The sequence below is a fragment of the Lactuca virosa genome, chromosome 2 (genome assembly GCF_052849685.1).
Source record: "Lactuca virosa cultivar CGN04683 chromosome 2, Lactuca_virosa_CGN04683_v6, whole genome shotgun sequence".
NCBI lineage: Eukaryota > Viridiplantae > Streptophyta > Magnoliopsida > Asterales > Asteraceae > Lactuca > Lactuca virosa.
This window is the reverse complement of record NC_136427.1, coordinates 44187538-44213041: the sequence shown is the minus strand read 5'-3', so window position 1 is coordinate 44213041 and position 25504 is coordinate 44187538. Positions and strand designations below refer to the sequence as shown.

Sequence of the window (25504 nt, the reverse complement as noted above, 5' to 3'; positions counted from 1 at the left end):
ATCGGATGTTTGTTTTGTAATTAGCGTCGACACTATTATTTTTGATATTAATCGAATGTTGTTATGTAATTACCGGCGACCTTATTACCGGCAACCAAAATCGTTGAATAAAAAAAAATTAAAAAATGAAAACTGTTATTACCGGCGACATAATCAGGCGACATAATCATTACCGGCGACGAAACTCTTTACCGGCGACAAGATTATTAGCGGCGACAATTTGATCAATAGCGACGAAGCAGTAGCGACGACTTATTACCGGCGACATGTTGCCGCTATTACTATTACCGGCGATAATTAGACCTTTTACCGGCAATTTTTGTCGCCGCTAATTATCTTTTTCTTTGTAGTGCTCATAACATAGAAAATAACAGTTGCATGTATTGTGCAAGCACATGTAAGTGTTTTATGTTTAGCGAGAAAGATATTTCCGGCGAAGGACGGAGAAACCATGAGAGAGCAAAATTCGTGTGACATCTGGCGCGTGACAATGAACACGTAAGGGAAAAAGGGTTAAATATGTATTTTTATTAATCTTTTAATAAACTACAATTACTTGGTAAATATATTTTAATTTTCTGCTTACAAGCATCAAGTAAAAAACTCGAGAAATGTCTCAGTTGACAAATAAAATCCAAACTAATAAGAATTTATATTAACTAGAAAAGTACCCCCCGCCATTGCGGGGGTCAGATTTAGATTAAGCGACATAGTTTATTCATTTATTTATTAGAAGGGAAAACTGCTCTTTTGCCAAATAAACACCACATAAATCTTTAGCAATATACCACCCGGGACTTGGCAACTTTCCTGAAGATGAAACATCCATGCGCATTATCATTGTTGGAGTGTTTTCAGATGAAGAAGATTCATCATATATGCCTCCTAAAGGTTGTGGAAGTTTCAAGACTTTTGGCCCATGTAGTTATCCCAGGAGAAGACAACTTTGATGGTGAATCTTGTGCATAATCATTTGTAGGTTCCACTGCTAAGCAAAAGTATCAATTCTTTCTTTTGCAATTTTGAATAATTCCTCTACTGTTCTGTAACTAACCCCTCGATTTCCCTCAATACCCTCCATGGTAAATGTCTTTCCTGTCTCTGTTTCACCATTTTGAAATATGCACACATTGAAAAGTGAAGCCACCAATGGTGAAGCATTGTCCGTTTGATGATGAATCAAAGTCAACCATGGTTGACCATCCGGTCAAAGTTTCTTTTTTGCTTGGTGGACGTCATCTGCAAAACACCTGTGTGTTTCCTGAAACTATAAAAAAAAATTAGTATTTATAGAAAGTTAGAAACTTCATATGTTTGTTAAAAAAAAAAAAAAAAAAAAAAGAAAAAGTTTGCACACCTTTTAACTAAAAGTAATGATAGAAAATGTTAAAACTTACAATAGGGTGAAAATTTAATCATGAATTTACTAATTTACCCACCCATTGCTTGAACTGCAGAAACCATGTTATTGAGATCAGGAAGGAACTGAGTTAGCACAGTGGTGTGCTTGCCACCCAAACTTTCTTGTCATGTTCATATCTACCTGATATGCCCCTCAATTCTTCAGATTGTTTCTCCATTTTTTGGTCTAAAAATAAACAAAATTAAGAATTTCTAACATCTATAACAATATTATTATTTATATCTGCAAATGAAAACAGGATAACAAAACGATAACACTAATTTCATAAGGAAAAAAGTCACAAACATGCATACACATATATACATAGAGAGTCTATTAAAGATTTCATTAAAGCGTTTATAAACATGAAAACAGGAAAAACTCATTTAAAACTATAGCGTTGTTCTGTTTGCATTAAGTAGAAAAAACAATAATAATAGAGAGACTAACCTGGAGTTGGTCTTCACATCTTTTAAGTTTGTCACTATATTCTCTCATATTAGGAAAATATTTATGAAGCTGCAAGAAAAAAGAAATTTTACAACATGAATACAAAAAAAGAAAAATAAATTAGTGGAAGTACGTTAATCAATTGTTCCTTGCGATTTGAAGTGAGCTTTTTAGCAGTTGCAAGTGCATCCTTTAATGAAAAACTTATGAATGGTAGAATTGTAATTTGGTGTAAAAGAAGAGATCGATCATACAGTTTACCAAGTAGAAACACAATCTTGACCAAATTTTTCGTTGAGGATTTTTGTCAAGTAGTCGGTGTTCAAAACTTAAAAAGAACGAAGAACAAAATGAATAAGAGTTACAAACACTAAAACTGTGAAATTGAAATACAAATGGTGGAATCAACCTGCTCCTACACTCTTCCCTGTCTTCCCTCGCCTTCCGTCTCCCCCCAAACCAAATTACCTGATGACAATTGTGTTCGTTCACAAACACGATTCAAAACATTCCATAATTCAATATCCAGAAACATAGGGGCAGAAAAGTAAATTTAGTTGGGACTTTTAATAGCTACAATGGATACCTCATTCATTTAAAATGGATAATCAAACAATTATAATCAAGTAATGAATTAGGTAAACTAACCTGGAATTAATACCTTAATCGGATCAGGCATTTCATCGAACGCCTTATAGGCATGTTTCTCATCCAAAAGTAGTAACCTTGTTCAGTCTTTCCACTTCCCAAACCTGTACTCAACGTCTCCAACTAACCCATTCAAATCCTCCTGCCTTTGCAGTTGTAAAATTGATCTAGAAACAAAATCAACCCAAAAAAGAAAACAAATAACTGAACCTCTAATTTGTAAAATAAAAAAGTTACCTGTGTCCTCGTTGCGTTGTTGCGACGGAGTAGAAAGTGCAGAGGAAATGAGGCCGATTCGACACGGATGGAGATATCGGATAAGGGAGGCGGTGGGGAGAATCTGATAAGGGGGAGTCGGCAGCGTTCGATTGTATGGGTCATGGTGAATAGAAATTGGAGAAAATATTGTTTGCCTCTCTCTTAATCGATTTCTGATGATGAATAGCACAACCAATGAACGACCGGAATCAGAAATCGGCTTGCTGCCCACCATCTTTGATATTTCGATGGAGTTGAAAGAGTGAGAAATGAGGCGGTAGGGAAGGATTTGCCGGTGTGAATGAAAAGCAAGCAGACGGGTAAAGTGGATGAGAGAATGGGAGGCGGTGGGTTTTTGGGAAAATAGGAATCGGTGGAGAGGATAACGTACATGTGTGATAGTAGAATGAAAACTAAATCTGACAGCAAACAGGGAAACAACACGTAGCAAGTAAGGGAACATAATTCTGATTGGAGTTATTCTTTTAAACAGTTGTAGAAGAAAATTAAAAACAAAACGGTAGAAGAAAATTAAAAAAAAAAAAACGGTCCAATCAACAGCAAGAACTGTTGAATTGGGAACCCAAAATTAATCTATTTATATAATATAATTACTTACTAATACTACATCTTGCGAATCTTGCAGGTATATCCAAGGCTTGATAGGTTATGAGCAACAAAGCAACTGAGAGAATTCAATATTGGAAAATTAACGAAACAAATAGACTAAATTCAAGAAATAGCAATACACCTATTTTTTTTCTTACTATAACATTATGCATTCATTTAGCAAACTTGCTCTCTAAATAGATATATAAATATCAATTGATGCTAAAGACTGATTTATCTACCTAATTTTAGTTAAGTCAGATTGCATGTATTCCCACTTCTCTAAATAACACATTAATACCAACACATTCCTTTCGATTATAGCCAAAAATACCTTTTTTCCATTATAGTTCCTATCATCCTTAGTCATAGTTGTTCCTTATGATCAACTCCTATTAAAATCACATAAAGAACCATTAGAGATTTTTTAGATCTCGAATAAAAAAGATAGAAATAAGGCATGAATGCATCCTTATCAAAAGAAATGATGTTACATGTAGAGAGAATGCGAGAACTGTATTTTAATATCTTTTGAGTTTTGACCTCCAAACTACCATGAGTAGGCCAATTTGAAGGAAATTTAATCATCTTTCTTCACTGATTATGTTTCAGATACTATGTTGGTAAACAATTTTATCATTTCAACAAAAACCATTACGTTTTTAATAAAGCAACTCGTGACTAAAGCCGAAAATAACACACCGTTGAGCTACCATTTTCTAATGTAATACCCGTGAATAAAAAGTAAATCATTTTTTTGTAACCATGAGGACTCCTTTTCTTTCAAACAAAACCAAGCAAAGTTTCCTTTTTTTAAATTTTTTTTTTTTGATGATCGAGTATATGTAAGATAAAAAAACAAACAAAACACATAATACGAAGTTTGTAGGAAAAACAAAGAAACAACATATACCTTTTCTGATGCTGCCAGCACGATGCTTGCTTGAAAGAAATTCCAAGGGAATCATTTATGTGGGTGCTTAATTGCTTTTCGACATCCTTCTCTTCCTCCTCCAAAATTAAGAAAAACAAAATTTTATATACACCTCAAATGAGCCTTAAATCGAAGTAAAAAAAGCATATACGTCTCTAAAATGTACACACAACAATAAAGCATTTAAATTGAATGTATCTTCAAAATGAAAAAAAAAAACATTTTGTGTGCTCAATTAAACATGTTTTAGATGAATACATACCTATATAGTTTCATCTATTTTCACAATCAAAACAACTGAAACAAAATTTATGGTTTTAAAAAACAAAAAAATAGGGCATATATTGATGTAGAGAGGAAGAAAGAACCTTTTATAGATGTTGGGTTTAAGTGCTTAACCCTTTATATATTATTTTTCAATGATCTCATTGGTAATCTCATACATCACCGGGATCAATTGAAGGTAAATAAAGTTTGCAACAAAAAAAAAAACCCAACAAATTTCCAATCCAAATAAAAAAAATGTGAAAGACAAAAAGAGAAAACATTAAAATGAAGAACATACATTTGCAATTTCATCTTTAGATCATACAACTTGTCATTGTTTATAATTTTTAGTGAGACTTCTCTTTTTGTGCTTCTTTTGTATCGTTCAACTTGTTAAGATCCATGGTGGATTTTAGGCAGCAAATAAAACACGCAAACTGAGATTGAGAGATATATAGTTAAAATTGAATAGTTACCATACACAAATATTGAGATTGTGGTGCTTAATTTTATCTTTTATAGAGAAAAGAGAGTGCAAAAGAGCAAGAGAGAGCAGATGACGAAAACAACAGTGGATGGTGATGCATGTATGGTGGTAGTGGTGGAGACGAAGCTGTGATGTTAGGTGTGAGGTCTGGGTGTGGATGGTTGCGTTTAGGGTTAGAGAGAATGAGGGAGACAATGGGGTATGATTTTCAGTGGTGGTCAGGTGGTGTGATGGTCAACAATGGTGCGGGCCTCGATGGTGGTGGATTTGTCTAGAGAAGGAGATTAAAAAGGTATTATGTGTGAAATGATAGAGAATAGAAGTTGGAGAAAATCAAGTACCAACTCAAGCAATCTAAGAGATGATAGAAGAGAGAATCCCGAGAAAATTAAGAAGTTGTTAAAGCATAGTGTTAGAGCACTGTATCTTGATGTCTCTTATGAACATTGAAATAACATTTGACAAATGTTAATGTTTATAGTAGGAAAAGGAAAAAGATAAAAATGTTATACAAGGACAAAATATGTTTTTATGTTCTATAGGGACCAAAATGCAAAAAAAACGTAAGAGGAGGATTGTCTGTTTTATAAAAAGAAAGTTAGGACCAAACACGTAGATTACTTCCAAGGGACCATTTGTGTAATTTACCCTAGATTTTAAATTTCATATTATATTATAAATGAAACATTTTTCCTTTTACCACATTCATTTGAAACTCCCATGCATTTTTCCTCTCACAACATTAATTTGAAACTCCCATGACTTTACAATTTCTTTCTAATAATAATTATAAGTTGGTTAATAAGGTTAAATAAATATTAAACCTAAAGTGTAATCATATATAAACTAAATTTCAATATTAAAATAATATCTTTACTTCTACTTATTAAGTGATGTTTTTTAACTTTTAACATATTATACTTAATTTATTAGTTTTAATGTATTGTTGGATGTAAACCATTATTATTTTAAAGATACAATTTTGGAACAATTTGTATAAAATACATAAATTATAAATTTGAATATAACATTACAGGGTCAACTTAAATATAAATTTAAGTTTAACTTAAACAACTCAATAAATATTTTAAATAGTTAAAAGTGATTAATTGTAATGTTTTTTTTATAAAATGATTATAAGTTGGTAAATAAGGATAAATAAATATCAAACCTAAAATGTAATCATAAATATATTAAATTTCAATTTTAAAATAATATCTTCACGTCTACTTATAAAGTTTTGTCTTTAACTTTTAATATTTTATACTGAATTTATTAGATTTACTATGTTATTGTATGTAACCATTATCAGTTTAAAGCTACAACTTTTTAACAGTTTGGACAAAATACTTAAATTGTTATTTTAAATATAACATTACAATATCAACTTAAATATAAATTTCAGTTCCACTTAAAAACCAAAGAATATTTTGTAAATAATTAAAAGTGATAAATTGTAGTGATAAATGCAAAAACTAAATTGTAATCTCAATTTAACTAAAATGTTTCCTAAAGATATTTTTATAATCGTTAAAAGTTTTCAAATAAGTAGCTTAAAATAACTTACAATAACAATAGTTAAAAATAACTCTATATAAATGATTATATTGTTACCTTTAAAATCAAAAAACAATGTTTGATGTTTTAAATAATTATAATGATAGAAATTAAAGCATTAAGTAAATAAAGTTTAAAAAATTAATTAACAATAACAACAACTATAAATAACATTAAACCATATATTATATTCAGTATTATGCATGTGTAACTCGCGGGTAGAAGTCATTCAAACGATTGAGATTATACAGCTATAATAGATGTATATATTATTATATAATTCAAAATAATTAATATACTATATCAATTTAGTATACAAATTATTATATCAAATTTAACAATAACGTTATTGTTATATTAAAAAAACATATATTTGTAAAGACTTCAACTATATAGGTGTTTCTGCGCAACGCACGGGCATCCGCCTAGTATTTAAATAAAGTTAATGAAATATTGGGCCGAATATGGAACATTGGACTTGACATACCTGGTTTGATAGTTTGAGACTTTGAGAGTTTAAGTGACAAGATCGAATGAAGAATTTTTCAGATATACGTAACCGTAAGCAAAGCATAGTCATCTCAAAATCCTGAATTAATTTTATAAAAAGTAAGAGAGTAGAGATATATCTACAGTAGAAGATAAAAATTCATATTTAGCTTGATTTCAACGACATGTGATTTCAACAAAATAAAAGTGTATGAATTGGTTAGGAAAAAACGATGATAAATAGTTAAAATTTTATAGCTTTCATTGCATGATATGATGGTATTGATTGTTTTAAATTCATACATATTGATTGTTTTAAAGAATGGATGAAAAAAGATGATGTGTTATTAATATTCTAACTTTTAAAGTAGTTTGTTTATTTGGGCCCAATACCGATATTTTATGGTTGCAGCCTGAGGCTAGGGCACTGTCTATGATTGGCCCGACATCAATCTGGGATTTATTTAAATTTTGTAACATACATTACCGATAAGAACTCATCGATTGAAAATGTCACATACATTTACGATAATGTGATCAAGAAGATCAACATATTCTTAAAATATTCGTAAAGAAAAAATCAGTCGGTTGATTAAAGAAATGTTATCAAAGTTCAACTAAGTGTTATTATATATTAGTATGTTATATTGTTTGAACAGCAGAATATTATATATTAAATTTTCACTAGCAGGAAGCTATTAAAACAAAAGCAAGTACATAACAGTTTAGAATCTGATTTTGAAGCGAAAATGGCAACCTTTCAATGAAGGTTGTGTTTTCTATGCACAGTCCAATTATACAAACATAAACTAATACTACCTCGGTCCCAAATTAATTGTCAACACATGCACACATCAAAAACTAAGCAATCCCTAAAATTACAAATAGTCCACCAATTAGATGGAGTAATCACATCTAACACCATCTTCTTTTTGGAAGTATAGAGCACCGATGATATAAAATTCGTGAAATCATGAATGATATACATCAAGGGAATGTCAAATATCAGAGCCTCTACCAATCTTGTCCATATGGACACGACAACTTCATATCTCAATAATATGTGCCGCCTTCAATATATGATTATTAAAAACAACTTCTAGAGATTACCAATTTATGGTAATTGTTCTCCAAACTCCAAATGACACCTTTAATCAATAAGGTTGTAATTTTAAAGTTCTATAGTTGAATATTGTTAAATCTGTTGGGTAAATTGGTTTTGATTCATACGAGTTAAAAAAAGGCATGTTTTAAATCTTTAAGTTTTGTTATATTTATTTAGAGTTTCATTAGTTCTCTAATTCTTTTAGTATAAAAGTAGGTGTCATGCGTCGTTTTTTTATGAAATTCTAGTTCTCTAATTCTTTTATGTCCACTGTTTCGTTTCTTCCCTGCACCAAAAGAAAGTGTTCTACTTTATTTTACTTTCATAATCCATGTATTTGGGGATTTAAAAATTTCAACTATATTTTTGCTTCAGCTGAGAATCCCGACATGAGGAGGTCATTCACACGATATGCGGTTAGTACGACCATGAGTTATAACGAAACTATTCAACTGTTTTTTACTTTATTAACTACCAAGGCCTAGTATATGGCCCTTAAGTAATCGAAAAGGGGAAAAATATAGAAGAAAGGTTTTGTGAGTGATCTTGGGGTTCGTAAAGATAATATTTTTGTGAAATGTGATAATATGAGTGCGGTTTGTTTGACTAAGGGCCAAATTTTCTACAATCACACAAATCATATATATATTGATGTCTGTTATTATTTCATTTGAGTAAGATCGAGACACATATGAACGTGAAGAAGAACAAGAAACATGATAACGACAATGAGCATGGTAACATAATCGGTCATGAAATACAAATTCGACACTTCTTTGATTTCATTAAACACGATAGTTAGATATACGAGAAGTTTTAGTTGCGAGTCAAGATGGAGTTTTGTTAAATAAGCGACTTAAAAGTAAGTCAAATGACCTATGTTGTAAATAAAGGGATGACTAATCGGTTCAAATTAGAACTTAAAATTAGAGCTTTGATCCACATAATCGTTGATAAGATCAAAATAAAAAAAAATACACACAAAATTTACATTGTTCATACGATTATGTTAAACGTGCTATGTTGAAATGTGAACTAGAGTGTGTTTCTAATAATTTCATAATCATGTTTACAATAACCTTGAGAATTATATACAATGTTAAGTTGTTCATATAAACCCTAATTAACTAATTAATCAATACTAAATTTTAAAAATTTCAGAGGAATTGTTGAGACTCCACAAACTCACACTTAAACCCATTATTTGATAAATAATGTTATATTAATTTCTCTTTCATTTTCCCTATATACATGTTATTCATTCATCAAGAATTAACTAAATCATGTGGTATTTCTTCAATCATGTGTGTTCATTTCTACTTATCAACTATGTAATTTACATTTCGACATAGAACTTTCTAATCTCCTGTAGGTGTTGTCTGTTGAAATGTAATCTAGACTTAGGGTTAGTTTTGTAATTTTGATAGGTTAGTTAATAGGTAGTTAATTCTGGAATGTATTAGTTATTGGAGTTTATCGGTACACAATAAAAATTTTCCATACACAATAGTTTATGTTTTAAAATGTTGTACCGTACAATCCTGTAAAGCATAATTTGTTGTGTCCGAAGAAAGTTATAGTTATGTACCTGTCAAATAAAGGGGTGTGATTGGTTGAAAAGGTACGATGGTTGAAGCCTTATATATAGGCAATTATAATCAGATTAAACTTGTTCTTGACGATTATAAAGAAATATCAGTTTTAGAACAAGAACCCTTTTATTCTCTCCTTTGAGTTTGTGTGTGTGCAGAAACACCTTTGTAAGTTTGCTTTGTTTGTTTGTGTTTTCTGGGTTGTTTCTCCAACATTGTCTCCCTAGACACTAAAAGAAAATTTTAGATACACTTTCATTGGACAAAAAGTTAGATGCAGTACATCATTATTGCAACAACAAGAAAGAGTTTTACTAAGAAAAGAGAACTTTGTGCCCCTTTCATATATCAATTGTAGTATATGACAACCAAATCCTTGAAACAGTACGTATCAAACCTTCAATTAATTGACAAAAAAATATACCATTGATGATTGAAGAGATAACATAGTGTACTTAATTAGTCCAACCGGAGATCGGCTAGAACATGGTGACAACACAAAAAAATTAGTTAAACCATTAATAAAATTGATATGACTATTATATTTTCTATGTGAAGAAGATTCTCCTTTAAAACTATGTAGCATCTACTAGAGCTTGAAGAATTCCCAGAGGTGCTACGGATTGAAGACCAAGACGTTGTTGTATACCTCTTTCAACTTTTAACCAACACAACAAGTTTATGTTAGAGATTAATAGCAGGAAAACGAAATAGTTTTAATGTTTTTTAAACAAACTTTCATGTTTTCCACTTATTCTATAAAGTATAAAAAAAATAAAAAGACTTGGTGAGTTTTGTTTTAGATCATTCTATTGGTATATATTAATCTTTCCTCAATGTCAACAACCACCAATAATTCGATATGTGTCTATTATTCATAAGACGTTTATTGAGCACATATAAGGCTGTGAAGGATGTCATCTGCAGCCCTATGTACAGACATGCAACATCAGAAAACATTAAAAGCCACCTAGTCCCTCTACATATGAAATATAAACAAAAATAAATAGATATAATGTTATGTATGCACATTCATATTTTTCTTCCAGAAAATTTGGGCTTACATAATCATGTTTAGGGAAGAATATTCTTCAGATAAAGTAACGTCTATACACATTGGCATAACAATTTGGTATGTAATTCTTACACAACTTCTTCAATCTCATCCAATGCGTAGTTATTGGTGGACACGTTTGCATAATTCACTTTGTTGAATCGGACCACCACAGGGTAACGTGACTTTGGATCCTATAAACATGGTAAAAATCAATCTTGTTATTTGTAAATATATAACATGTATGTTTATATTTGCTACAGATCGTAATTCTAATCACACAGTTAAAAATGTATCCAGTTTGATCATATATCTTTTGTCATTAATGGGTGAAGTTAAAAGTTTGTAAATAATAGTCAGATGGATAGTTTGTAACTGTATTTACATAAAATAGTTTGTAACTATATTTTAATACACTACTATATATTCAACAAAATTATATTAAAAAACTGACAAAATCGTAGCAATGAACCTAGCTAAGTAGGTATAGAATTTGAATTTGGAAGAGAGAACAAACCTGATCAACAGTTACGACTGATCCAACACCTTTATACCAATATGATTCCTTTCTTAGAATCCTCACCTGCATCGCATTCGATGGTTCAAAGACTATAAATACAAGTTTAATAAATAAAGACATTTAATTTGAGAAAAGAATTAGGTTTTCTTACCTTAGAACCCCTCTTGGGACCAATCGGTGGTGGCTTAGCAGCCTTCACCTCGGTTGTAGCACCTTCAGCCGGCGCATCAGTAGTGGTGGTGGCTGCTGCTGTAGGTGCCGCTGGCTCTTCTTCGGATGCCCTTACAATTACCAAGTGCCTTCTCAAACCACGGTTATTGAAGTTCAAGAATGAGACACTTGTTCTTGATGAAGATGCAGTTGTGTTTGAAGCCGAAACAGGTAGAAAACCAGCAGCTGCTGCTGATGCCATGTTCATGTTGCATGTAGACATGGCTTCCCACTTCTCTCTGCCACTGATTTCCTGCTCTTATCCAGACCGCAAATTCGAAATTGGAAATATTAATGTAGTTGATGAACGTAAAAAGGGTTCTGGTTTTCCAGGTACTGGACTACAGTAATTGGCTGCTGCAATTTCCAGGTATAGCATCGACCAATACGGAGCTGCCACGTTGGCATATTATCCATTTTGGATAGAATTCTCGACCCTTTGTAATGTTTTAGAATGCACAAAAGTTTTCAAAAAGTCTTTTACGGAGTAAAGGTTTAAGAAATGGGGCAAAATTCTTACCAAAAGATTTTTATAACTCCCCTTAAATTTATAGAGTAATGACAGTTATACCCTTAAATTATCAAAATATTAATTACATCTGTTTGTTATCGTATCGCAAAAATAGCTCCATATACAGCTCTGGAAGATATTATATTTACCAGATATATCTCTGTCTCGCTCATATCTTTTATATTAAAGTTCACTGGCGGTGGCGCTAGTTCCATCGTCGACATGTTATTGCAAGATTAAAATCAAGAACGATCCTACGAAGTTTACAGAGATCAGTTCTATTGCATGGTCACATGAAACAAGTGAACGACCAAGTTCAAGCTTGCTTTAATTTGAAGAAATTGGAAATCCATAAGCTCGTTGATAAATCTAACGTGTTGAAGATTGTGGTTTATCCGGGTTGGAGGAGTAATCGAATTTGTGGATTTGGAACTAGTACGTCTCTGGGAGTTATGAGTGTGGGTTTGGATTCAGAGGTGGTTGCATGTAGTGGTGGTAACCGGGATGTCTGGTGGTGTGGAATGGCTGAAGAAGAAGGAAGAATGATTACAACGCCGAAGGATTGTTGGCTGGAGATTGAAGCGTGGTGTTGTCTATGGAAACATAATATCTTTCTCTTTCTTTCTCTCTCTCTCTCTAAAATATCTCTATAATTGAGGGGCATAATTGTCCTTTTACCATGATATCATCTTCGACCTCCCAAGTCACATCACCCCCATGTTTGTTCTTCGAGTGAACTTTCACGAGTTTCACTCTCTTTTTGTGTAACTACTTGGTTTCGTGATCGAGTATGACATTCGATTCTTCTTCCAAGTGCTTTAAGTCATCAACTTACAAGTTTTCTAATGGTAAAACACTCGGATCCTCAGGAAAGGACTTACATAGGTAACAAATGTGGAACACATCATGTATCCCCTCCAACTCTAGCACTTATCCTATTCTATAAGGCTGCTTTCCGATATACTCCAACACTATGAGTGGAGTAATGAAATGACGTCCTAACTTGCCTTTCTTGCCAAAACGAATAATTAATTTCCAAGGTGAGACTTTCATCATCACTTTCTCGCTAACCTCGATAATCTTCAGTTGATGCATCTTCTCTGAATACTTTTTCTACCTTTCGCGAGCTACATGCAACCGATCATGAGCTATCTTCATTTTATCTTCAGTAATATGAACAATCTCACAAATCGTGAACTGTTTCTCCCCCAACTCAATCTAGGACGTATGAGTATGAAACCTACTCCCATAAGGCATCTCATATGGTTCCATGTTGATGCTAGCATGATAGGTGTTGTTGTAGGCAAGCTCCAATGAAGGCAAGTAAGTATCCCAACAACCAAAATACTCGATAATGCACGCTGGTAGCATATCCTAGAGAATCTAAATATTCCTTACTCTGCCAATTTGTCTAGGGATGATAGATTGTGCTCAAATGTACTCTCATACCTAACTCCTCTAATTGTTTCTGCAAAACCTTGAAGCAAAATGGCTATTACGATAAAACATAATTGATAATGTACAAGAAATTTGGTTGTTTACCCACACATGTTATGTGTAGGTAGAAGTTTTTATGTGTTGGTGGTTATCTTTACCCATAAATAACTTAAGTGTCACTATGTGTTGGCTTATGCTTGTAGATAAAGATCAATACCTACACATTGGTTATGTGTAGGTATAAAACAAGATATACGTACACATGATGAATTGCTAAAGCTAGGAAGTATGTGTAGGTAAAAGTAATATAATTTATTTGTATGGCCAATGACATGGCTCTGACATGGCCTCTGACGTGGAAAATCACAAGGACTATATGACTGACATGTCAAGTTACATGGCATATCCCTACAAAATGTTGGTAAAAGTACTTTTATTTGTAAGTCAAATATATTGTGTAGGAAAAAAGATAGATGTTGTGGTAAAAATATAATCATGTATGGACGTTAATGTAATGCTCCCAGATTGGGGCGAGACAAATAAGATACAATAAGCGATAAAAAAAACTTTTTATAGAAGATTATTTAGAATAAATAATCTTAACCAAAGTTATAGTATATGTGACAAGGATTCCGCACATATAAAGAAATATGAAATCCGACTTCTTATGAAGAACTTATGCTTCTTCGAAGTTTCACTATTGAATAGGCACGATATTGCATATCGTAAAAAGTGAAATTTTGATAAATTACTTATTACCCTAAGCAATCTAAACAAAAGTCGTAGTAATCGTAAAACCGAGAGCGTGCATATAATGAACGTCCAAATTGAACTACATATGTGGAAGCTACGATTTTTCGAAGTTTCAACGTAGCAGTACGGACACAGAAATCAAAATTCAAATCGGTTGATTGTCAGCCGAAACAATCTAAACGAGAATTGAAGATCTCATAAATATGAACTCATCAATATAAAGACAGTCAAGAACGTAGTTCGTATGAAGGACTTATGAATTTCACACGAACTTTAACAATCTAAATCGGTCTAAAAATGAATCTTTTTTAGAGCAAGAATTAGATGTTGAGACCTGAATGAAAGTTGTAGAGCTCGTCGTTAGGATTTTGTGGATATAAAGAACATCAAAAACGGATCTCGTATGCAAAAGTTATGGCCATATGAAGATCTGCGAGAAAATACCTATGTTGGTGACGTGGCAGCACCAGAGTGCGCCATGTGGCAAGGTCGGCCGCCCATTCCTCCAAGAGACAAGCCAACGTGGCATGTTGTGGACGTGACACATGGCACCATGAATTTGTAACATGTGGCATGTTCTTGAAGCTAGTGAGGTGGGCCAAAAAGTGTATGACACGTGTCACAAATCAGATGGGCCAACCATGCAATAAGGCGCGACATGCCTATTGTTGGTGCGCGGCGCACGCACTGTAAGCCTTTGTATACTTGCCGAAAATTTCACTTTGTCCTTATAAATTTCTTCCAAATTACTCCCAAGTGACCCCAAACCTTCAAGGCCTAATTTTAGGGAATTTTAGGGGTTAGTAGAAGGCTTCGGAGCGCAAGAGGGCCTAGAGGAATAGAGCTTTCGGTTTCGAAATTCTACCCACGAAATTTCCCGGTTTTTGGTAAAATCTCTGTAAGTTAAGTTACGCTAATTTTATTTTAAGTGTAACTTATATTTATTTTTATAGTCGTTATTATGAACCTATAAATAAGAGTTATCAGTAATTCCAAGTCATTATACTGATTTATCTACTTACGGGGATGATGTCTAGGCTGGATTTAGTGAGGTGTTTAAAGTGAGATTTCCAAACACTGTACTTTGTATACCAAACGGACCCTACCGCTAATATCATCGTACCTGGTTGTTCCTTACTCGATAGATCTTGATGTAGACATTGAGATTAGTGAGGAATCTAGACTATCATTAGTCGCAAAGAATGTAAGATTATGACTTAGTGATATTCGTACCTAGGTCACGTTAGAGAAAAAGATAAAGCACCAAGGTGAAGTTCTACCAAAATTCCAGGCATCCACTTTTAACAAGTATTCTAAATACTTAAATGCTAGGTGTGCTATTTAGTTGTGTTTAATATATATGTGTAACATGATATAGCTATTACTTTATTTAAACGATATATAATTTATTATATTTAAAATATGATTGGATAGTGAATGTAACGTCCCAAAATAGTGGTATAATTTTCATTTTTAAATCTGTAAATACATAAAATATTTGTTCCAAAACCAATTAGAGTAAATTGTATTTTACAAACATCAGAGTAAAACATTAATAATAATTGCGGAAAATCCATTAGGGGATGTTGTGCAACTAATCGGGCCTTTTCCTCTGGAACCGGGAATACCTAAAAATATGTTTAAACCACAAACTGTAAGCACAAAGCTTAGTCAGATCCCCAAATACCACATGCTATATATGATATCGGTCCCCGCCCATCATACATACGGGCCAAGCCCAACATACAAATGGGCCCAATCCATCATACAAATGGGCCCCGCCCAACATACAACGCAATAGTCACAAAGACAGCTAGCATCCTACACAATATATTGAGAAGACTCACGTGACTCATGAATCAGCTAAACCACAACTCAAAGCCCCACAACAGATGCTACAACACCCTTATCAAAACATAGAAGGTCCAACCTTAGTCTACACACTAAAACCAACAATCTTGACCACGAGTCAACCCAGGTCAACAAGTCAAGGGTCAAGGTCAAAGTCAACAACCAATAATATCAACCATTGAGCCTCATGTCGTGGCCAACCCTTGGTCACGTCATGAGAACTTACTGTTGGGTTTTATGTACTCTAACATTCCTATGGTGCACATGCAACCCTAATGCTTTGGATCTAAGTTTTATCTAATTATACTGGAGTGTATGTGGTTAAACGACACACTAATTTGGTACCATAAATATGAAATGATGAAACAACTCGCGTTTATGATTATTGATGGAGCGTATCTGGTTAACTGGCACATTAATGGGAGATCATAAATCAATCAAGGATGTTTGAGCGGGTTTGCATGGTTATTCACATCTTGATTGTGATCCTTAACATCCCAGTCACAATTAGTAAGAGCATAATCGAGATTAAACATGCCATTGATAAGATTCAATGAATCTCAAAAGATCTAGGAGTTTCATGTGATTGAAATTGGTGATATGAATCTACCTACCTAAAATAGATTTGAATTTGATTACGACATCCCTCTTTAAAGTTCAAATTGAAAATATGGATCCTAGCCTTAATTTAAAATTTTGGTTAGTAAGTAAGGGTAGAAATCAACTAACTTGAATTCTCCCTTCTCACAAATTTTAGATGTCAAATCAAGACAATGATGGTATTCCTCATTCTTATAGAAATGGTTTTCCTCAATCTTATGGAGATAGTCTTGCACTTTCAATCCAAGGTGAGAATGTATTCCCTTCCTTAGGAAATGGCGGAACTGGACATCGTCTCTATTCAACTCTTCCACCTCCTCATGTGACTCTCCCAACGTCACATTTTCCTCGAATTGAAAGATATGAAACTACTAAAGCCCTGTTGGCAGGTAAACAAGAAGATGGAAATTATGTGTGTGCACACATTCTGAAAATGAAGCCATACATTGACATATTGCATACAATGGGTATCGTATTACCAAAGAAGCAAGCTAATGATTTGGTTCTTCTTTGTCTTCCTAATTCATATGGTCAGTTCATTAAGAACTTTTATTTGAGGAATCTTGATGTAACCCTAAATGATCTGAAATAAATGTTGATGGTTGCTGAAGCATAAATGCTTAAGAACACAACTAAAGAAGAAATGCTTATAGGGTCTAATTCCAAAAATTCCAATGAATCCATTTGTTTCTACTGCCAATTGAAAAGACATTAGAAGCAAAGCTTCCCGAAATAGCTGAAAGTTCTTAGAGATAGTAAAGTCAATTAGTATGACTCTACTTCAGGTACATCCATTATCTAACTTCATAAGTTCATATTCTTAAACTCTTAATACATAATGTGATGATCACATTTTGATGGTATTGAAGGATCTAAAAGAAAGAAGGAAGTTTAAGTGAAGTGAGCTAAATTTGATTGTGGGAAATGGACTTTGGTCACATGGTTTGACGGTCGGAATTTGGAGCTACTACTAGGGAGTTAGGATAATTTAATAGACTGTTATTACTCTTCAGAGATGTTTAGAAACATAGTTTATCATTTCATGCATTGTAAGGAGAAGTTCCAATTTTTTATTTATTTGAATAAAAGCGAAGTTTTGCTTTACTTAATTGCCTTATCTTATTTCGTTGCAATCATATTAATGAAAGCGTTGGTTATGTTTCTAATAATAGCAATACTAATTCTAGATTTGATTCTTATATCACTTGTGGTACTATCATAATTGACCAAGTGAAAAGAAATCTCATCACCAACTGGACAGATACTTGGTGTTGTACAAGTCAAAGTGTATAATATGTGAGAATCTTGTTAATTGGAAAGTTATGATTTAATTCATTGTTCTCATTCTTATATGAGGCAAGTGAACAACTAATGGATCTAGTACATATTGATATGGACTCTTCAGATCTGCCATAAGGGATGATAAATCTATTCGTCATGATTTATTGATGTTTCAGTATATATGATTGTGTTTATAAGATTAAATAGAATTCTTATACTTTTAAAAAGATTCAAAGAGTACTAGAATGAATAGAAGAATCAATTAAGTAGAAGGATAAAAGATTCTCCAGTCTAAAAAGAATGAAGAGTGCTTTAGTATCATGTTTTATGATCATCTTTGTAAATATGGAATTGTATCACAATTAAGCCTCCAAGAACATCTTAGTGCAATTGTATGACTAACAAGAGGAATCGTATATTGTTGGAAATGGCCCGATCATAGATGAGTCATGCTTCATTTCAAAATCTAGATTTAGAGTCATGCTTTAGTAACTATGAATCGTATCTTAAAACTAAATTCAAACTAAGAAGGATGATAACACCTCGTAATATGTAGAGTAATATTGTTTTCTTACTCTTGCACATTTAGAATTGGAGTCTTGATTTTTTTTGTTGATCTAGAAACAAAAGATAAATTGAGTCCTATTCTATGAAGTGTTTCCACACGACCTTTTGAATGTTTGTTTTAGCTCGTCAAGGAATGTTCATTGAGATAAAAATCACATGTCAAGAACTCAGTGGGAGTCATGTTGATCTTGATCTTGCAAGAGTCAACTGAAAATAACCCTTTTAGTTATCACTAGTACACGACCAGAGGTTGATAGCCTGTTGTGTTTCAATTGACATATTCTTACTTCTGTGCACTTCCAATTGAGTTGGGAATGCTTATGAGTTCTATGTTTTTCATTTAACTACAAAAGAGAAGCACATTGGTCAGTGAAAGTACACTAATCAATATGGGTGAGCTGCTAACAACATGGAAGCACTGTTGGGCCTCTTGTGTTGCCAAAATGCAAGAAATTTAACAGAAAAGTTCAGTCCATGAAGGAAAACTGATTTTGATTTTGGATTGTCCTAAACCTTGTCTTATGACCATAGATTGGAAATGATAGATCCACGTGGGTGGGAACGTATGCGCCTTTAAATGTATGTAGCAAAATGTTTCGCTCTAATTCATGACAATGATTATGAGGAAATACTTTCGCTGATATATTTTAAAGATCTGATCATGATTAATATGGATATTGGTTGTATTAATTGCATTATCAAATCCACAATATGATTACGACATATCTTTTCATATTTCAAATTGTGAGGAATGGCAATGAATTGTTTAGACTTTCAGGAGATGTGCTTATCATGTATTGAAAGATTTTGAACACATACATTATTCGAACAAAGTGCATAAGCTTAAGAAGTCCAGTTGATTTCTATGAGAAATTCAAAGAATAATGATTTCTAGAAGTCCAGTTGATTTCTGAATACGTTTCAAAGCTAGTGGGAGCATAATTGTTGTGCCTCGTATTGCATGTTGACAATACTATCCATAGGGAACAATGTCTCTACTTTACAAGTTGCAAAAGTTGGGAACTGTTTTGCTATGGTGGACATAAGGCAGAGGGCAATCATACTTCGTTATGAATATAAAGGTTTAGATTGTATAGTTTAATAGAACTTAGTTAAAGACATATATTAATAGCATGTTGAAATGTTTCAACATTGGAAATTCTATATATGGAAATATTATAGCAAGAAATTGAACATATATTGGACCTTTGTAATATTGAGTCGAGTCCCATATGCTTCGGATATAGGATCAATTACATATGCTATAATATTTGACTATTTTATTTTTCAAATGCTTTTAGCGTTGTGTCAAAAGGATTAGAATTGCATGTGACTGAATTTGTCAAATAACTGCCAAGAACGATCTGTAGTTTTACCAAAGAATTGGTTGTTTGTGGACAGTTGGAAGTATGTTATTGTTAGGACGAACCATAGTGACACATTCTGGATTGAGATGATTCTTGATCAGAATGTTTGTCATATGGAAATATGGAAATATTTCAATAATGGGAGTTGTTTGTAAAATCTACATGTGAGTTGGAGAATTTAATGCAAAGAAGTGTTCAAGGAGTGTACCTTGAATTTGAGACTTCATAACCGTAGAATTGTTTCAAGTAACATGTTCCAATGGAACAATTTGTAATATCGAAGGCTCAGTCTTTGTGACTTTAGAACCTTGACATCATAGAAAGACGATGCATGTAAAAATGAAATTTCGCTACATATTTAATAAGGACAAGAATTTGGAATTGTGAAATGAGCATCATTAGAGTAATATCCAGTCGGTCTATTCACAAATGAAGGACCATCGAAAGGCATAGTATACATGTTTACAGCATGTCATCATTGATGTTATCTAATTCAAGTGGTTAGTTGATTATTCAAAACATTATACAATGAATAAATTTGTAATTTTTATGGTGATTAAATAATAGGAATTTATTTATGATCAATAGGTATGATACAATAGTAAATTAATTTATTATTGTGTTTCACTTTGCAAGTTTTACTTCCCTAAGTAATTTTAATATTATTCAAAATTCCACATTCAATCATACTTTTGGAAGTAAGTAGTGAATTAAGATTGTGCAAAAACCGCTCGAAAACGGAAGCTTATGCGAAAAACAGCTTTAAGGAGCCGAAACCTCTTAAGGAGCCGAACCCTCTTAAGGAGAACCCTCTTAAGGAGCCAAACCCTCTTAAGGAGCCGAACCCTCTTAAGGAGCCGAAACCAGCTTAAGAACCGAGACCTCCTCAAGAACCGAACTACCCTTAGCCTTCGGTCCCTTCTGATGGCTTCGCCTGCGAGGCTCGGACCGAACCTCTCACTCTCGGTTCTAATGCATCAACCGAACCCTTCTCGGACCGAACTTACCTTCGGCTGTTCAGCTCCTAAGACCGAACCTCGCCTCCTGACTTCGAAATTTCGCAACTTCTTCCTGGTTTTTGACCCAATCTTCGTTTAAGTCTGTTTTTCGTGATTTTAACACGGGATTTTCACCCAAACTCGTATTTTAACATAAGAAACCCTAAATATTCATATTTTAATTATATTTTAGGGAAAATCCTTGTCCAAGAATAAAATCTATTAAGTTAGATTTTGTGATAGAGTGTTGACTTTATCTAGAGTATGACACAAGCAATCCCCCCCCCCCCAATACTTTCATAGGACAACCCTCAGTCACTATTCCTCCCTACCTAGTGTACTATCTGTCCTTTGACACCCCTCCTCCAGCTGCATAGCCTCATCAAAAGCTGGAAACACCCATATCACTCCCCACTTTACTCACCCTCTCTCTCTCTCTCCCAAAAAGCAAACACCCCTCTCTCTCACTTTCCCTCAATAGAACTCAAGATTTCAAGGCTGTTCTTGAGCTTTTCACTTCAGTATTGGTAAGTATATTCATCCTACATTTGAATACTCTACACTCCTTCACTCAATTCATGAATCTCTTATACAAATATCGTCATATTTTTGCTTAGGATCTTCAAATCTTCAAGTGTCTCCCTAGTGTTCTTGACTTGGAAACTTCTTCTTTTCATCATCCATCTTAAGAGATCACTCAAGGCGAGTTCATACCCCCACATTTTCAAGTTTTCTTCAAGTTTTAGGGGGAGAATACAAGTTAAAATGCCAAAAACTCAACTAAATTCAAACAACAGCTTCCATCAGAAAAGTTGAGTCCTATTCACGGACTGTTTTGGTCATCTTAAACTCAATATCTTTCAAAAATGTTTAATATGAAAGTAGTTCAGGTTCATGCCATTAAAATGAATACTTGCACATCTCCATACGATTTTTCAACAATTTATGGTGATTTTTACAAAACTACCTATCATTTCAGAAACGAATTCAGACCAGTCTGTGAATATGGACATTTTCACACAAGTTAAAATTTCTAAAAATCATAAATAAAATTATGAATGAACTAGACACATTTTCTAAACTCTTCGAGTTTACGGGTTGGGTTTTTGACTTCGTATGATTTTTCTATGACTTTTCTAAAACAGTGTAGAAAAGTTAAAAACAAGTTAACAGATTACAATATTCATAACACTTTGTAACATGTCGAGCAAAGTGTAACCTGTGATGATTTTGTATTTTGCATATGTTTATCTGTTGTGATATGTTTATATAATAGAAAATACTCTATAAAGTATAAGGTCCTTTGAAATTACAAATAACGCATGATGAAATATAACAAGTATAGTCATGCATTGGTTAGGCTATTACATACACATGAAGGGTCTCACCACAATACTATCGGATTTTCAACTACTACACTATAAACTATAATAGGTATGGTTTAGGGAATTCACATCACTAATTTGGTACACAAAGGGGGATTTCACCCCCACCACAGAAAAAGTTTTTACTCATACTCTACACGTAAACTCGTTAACGTAAGTTGTGAGACAATTCTCCAAATGTACTCTTAGAGTACGGGTTAGAAATTCCTGTAAGTTATAACCAAAATATCTCGTAGGGAGAGCGTGATAATTGTGTATAGATCTATATTGGGATTGACACCCCACACCTTGATGCTAGCTACAGCGGGACCTGCAGGTCTACGGGTGACAAAAGTCATAACAAATTTTAACGTCTGAAAAACGTTGTAACAGGTCATCCGGTTGTACTATGGTTATAGAGACTCACATAGGGAGTTAACATCACTTGAAGTTTACGGGAAATTCTACTTCAAAAAGGAAAACAAAAAGGGGTTCTATCTATTTAAAACTGTATTCTTCGTTTAAATTACGAATACACACTCATACATTCGGTCTTGGGATTTAAGACTGCACGATATTTTATAAGGAAAATATTGGATTTTTCTTGTGTATACATTTCATTTTACCAATAAAGTTTTTCCAACATTTTCACTCAAAAGCTTATGAACTCACCAACTTAATTGACACTCTTTCAAAACTACTTGTATTCTCAGGAAACCCGTGAAACAGGTAATCAACTGTTTTTGAGGATGGGACGCGAGACGTCAAATTATACATTTTTGTCATCATAATGTAATTGATTTTGAAACATGTAAACTCATAATATGGTGTAACTTTTTCAATTATATTTATGATGGTTGTATTTACTATGCGCACTATTATATTCGTTGTTGTGATACTATACATGAAGTCCTCCACCCCTGAACGTTTCCGCCATCCTTGGTTTGGGGGTGTGACAGATTGGTATCAGAGCATTGTTTATAGTGAACATAGTATATCAAACCACATAAGATATACAAACTATAAACACAAAGGGACTAAGACTGTATGATTTAAAGGTTTTCCCTACAAGTATACTTCTAAAATAATAAAAGCGTTATTTTTACGTAAAAGTATAAGTACATACATGCACACCGGTATAGTGTCACGTCTAAGGAAAACGCAAAAGTTAAATATAGAGGAGTTGTGCAATGTGAATATGCCTTGGGATATGCAATCAAGTCTGGGAGGAATATAGCCTGATCAACTATATTCGTCCGAGAAGTGACTAGTATATGCCGGGGGATATTCATAGTGGACAACAGTTCTATCAACTTACCAACACCCATACAAGAAACATGTTGATAATCAAACACAACCATTAAAATGCTATAGGAGTATTTTATGTTAACTAAGCACAATATTTCTAGAGTCATTATGTGCCTCTTACCCCCCCCCCCCCCCTTTTTTTTTCTCGTTCAGACGACATGGCAGGATTTCATTTACCCGGAGACCCCTACTTTCCGAATCAGGGGAACGACGGATGGTTGGAAGCAGAACCAGAAGAGGATCCCGAGGAAGTGTTCGAGGAGGAACCCAAAGAAGAACCCGAAGAAGACCCCGAAGAAGACGAGGAAGAAGAGGAATTGGAGGACGAAGAGGAAGAAGAGGAACTGGAGGAGGAAGTCATCAACCCTCCTTACATCGCCAGGGTGCCTACAAACCGTTTTGGCTACAACGAGCCCGAGCCCCGTTGGGCAACCATGATTGAGAGATGGATCCGTCAACAACGACAACGATCACCTTTTGGCGATCAACGGGGTTACTACGACCTCAGTCATGGGGGACCAGCTGACAGAGCCCTCCCAGTCATGACGCAACAGATTACGAACCTTGGGGACAGGAATCGGGAAATGGAAAATCAAGTTCGGGACCTCAACGCTGTTGTGGAAGCATCTGATGCTTGTACCCGGGATCTGGAAAGGGACTTCTACCCCATGGATAAACTCATCGAGGACCTTACCACTGCTCGGGCGGTGGTAAGGGAATACCAGATAAGGCACACAGCTCTCGAGGAGAGAGTGATCGCGGCCGAACGTCGGATTGCGGAGCTACAGGGAGCCTCGACCTCATCTCAAGGCCATAGTGGACCAGCGGATACCACCCGCCCCGAGTAGTGTTGCACTACTCATATTTTGTTATAAACTTTTTTTTATGGGTATGCGTTGGGGCTACTCTTCCATGTAAGTAGGTTTGACCCTGCGTCTAAGTGATTACACTAGTCAAAGGGTCTATGTGCTGTCAAAATTCTCTGTTACGTTGATATAATGTAGACCTTCTATAAGGTCAAATTTTCCTAAAATCATGTACTAAATTATATCAATGAAAATTGACATGCATTTTATCTTATTGGGATTTCACCACAAATTGCATAACATGGCATTAACAAATGAATTGCTTATGGTAACTCTGAGATTATTTAATGTATACCTCGAAGTTATGTGTAATCAAGAGGAAATCGACTTAGAAATGGTAAGTCCGCCTTGGATCCTGTTCCTTGTTTGGTTGTGGGCTCAGGGCAGATTCATTAAGTTCGGCGGTCCGTTGAACCTTAGTTACACACAACTAGTATACATTGAGTGGTCTTATGAGTGGGTCAGGCATGGAACAAAGATTACAAGATTTCATTTGAATCGTTACTACTAAATTCATAAGTTTATTTATATAGACTTCTGCTATGAATTGTTTGCAACATTTGAAAAATCGGGAAACACTATACTTGAAAACTAATAATCTAGATTTGCGTCCCCCGACTGACAACCATTACTAAAAGGCTTATACTTATTTCATCTTTGAAATTCAATAACAGAAAAATGCCGCCTCGTAGATCTGCTAGACGCACCGGCGAAACGCAAACAAATCCACCGCCGCCGCCTCCCCAGTATGACCCTGTAATGTTCCAAGCTGTGGTCACAACCGCAGTAGCAGCTGCTATGTCCCAAATCAGCACTGACGGTGCCAGAAGGATCGGGAGCGGTACTAATAACTCCACTCAAGGAGATAGCCAAGGGCGTTCGAGAGAGTGTTCCTTCAAGGACTTTACTAATGGCAAACCCGACGTTCAATGGAAGCGGGGGAGTCATCGATTTGATGCAGTGGTTCGAGAGGACCAAATCTGTCTTTGAAATCTGTGCATGCCCCGAGGCAAACAAAG

At 34.2% G+C, this 25504-nt stretch overlaps 1 protein-coding gene and 1 long non-coding RNA gene across 11 annotated transcripts; both read right to left on the bottom strand.

Annotated features, from left to right (window-relative positions):
- Positions 1–620: 620 nt before the first annotated feature.
- On the bottom strand, positions 621–3202 carry LOC145159076 (uncharacterized). 10 transcript variants are annotated; one of them, XR_013737486.1, is made up of 7 exons: positions 2738–3202; positions 2514–2604; positions 2262–2320; positions 2114–2180; positions 1853–1921; positions 1440–1588; positions 621–1267 (listed from the first exon to the last, which is right to left on the bottom strand). It is a non-coding gene; the product is annotated as an uncharacterized LOC145159076 (long non-coding RNA). The 10 variants fall into 10 exon arrangements; XR_013737485.1 differs by having other exon boundaries at positions 621–1261; positions 2514–3201; XR_013737484.1 differs by having other exon boundaries at positions 2514–3200.
- Positions 3203–10805: 7603 nt separating this feature from the next.
- Positions 10806–11881, bottom strand: LOC145159075 (photosystem I reaction center subunit IV A, chloroplastic-like). Its single transcript, XM_079077975.1, has 3 exons — positions 11524–11881; positions 11370–11435; positions 10806–11046 (listed from the first exon to the last, which is right to left on the bottom strand). Exons 1-3 carry the CDS (start codon positions 11803–11805, stop codon positions 10942–10944), a joined length of 453 nt encoding a protein of 150 aa, XP_078934101.1. The 5' UTR covers positions 11806–11881; the 3' UTR covers positions 10806–10941.
- Positions 11882–25504: the final 13623 nt, after the last annotated feature.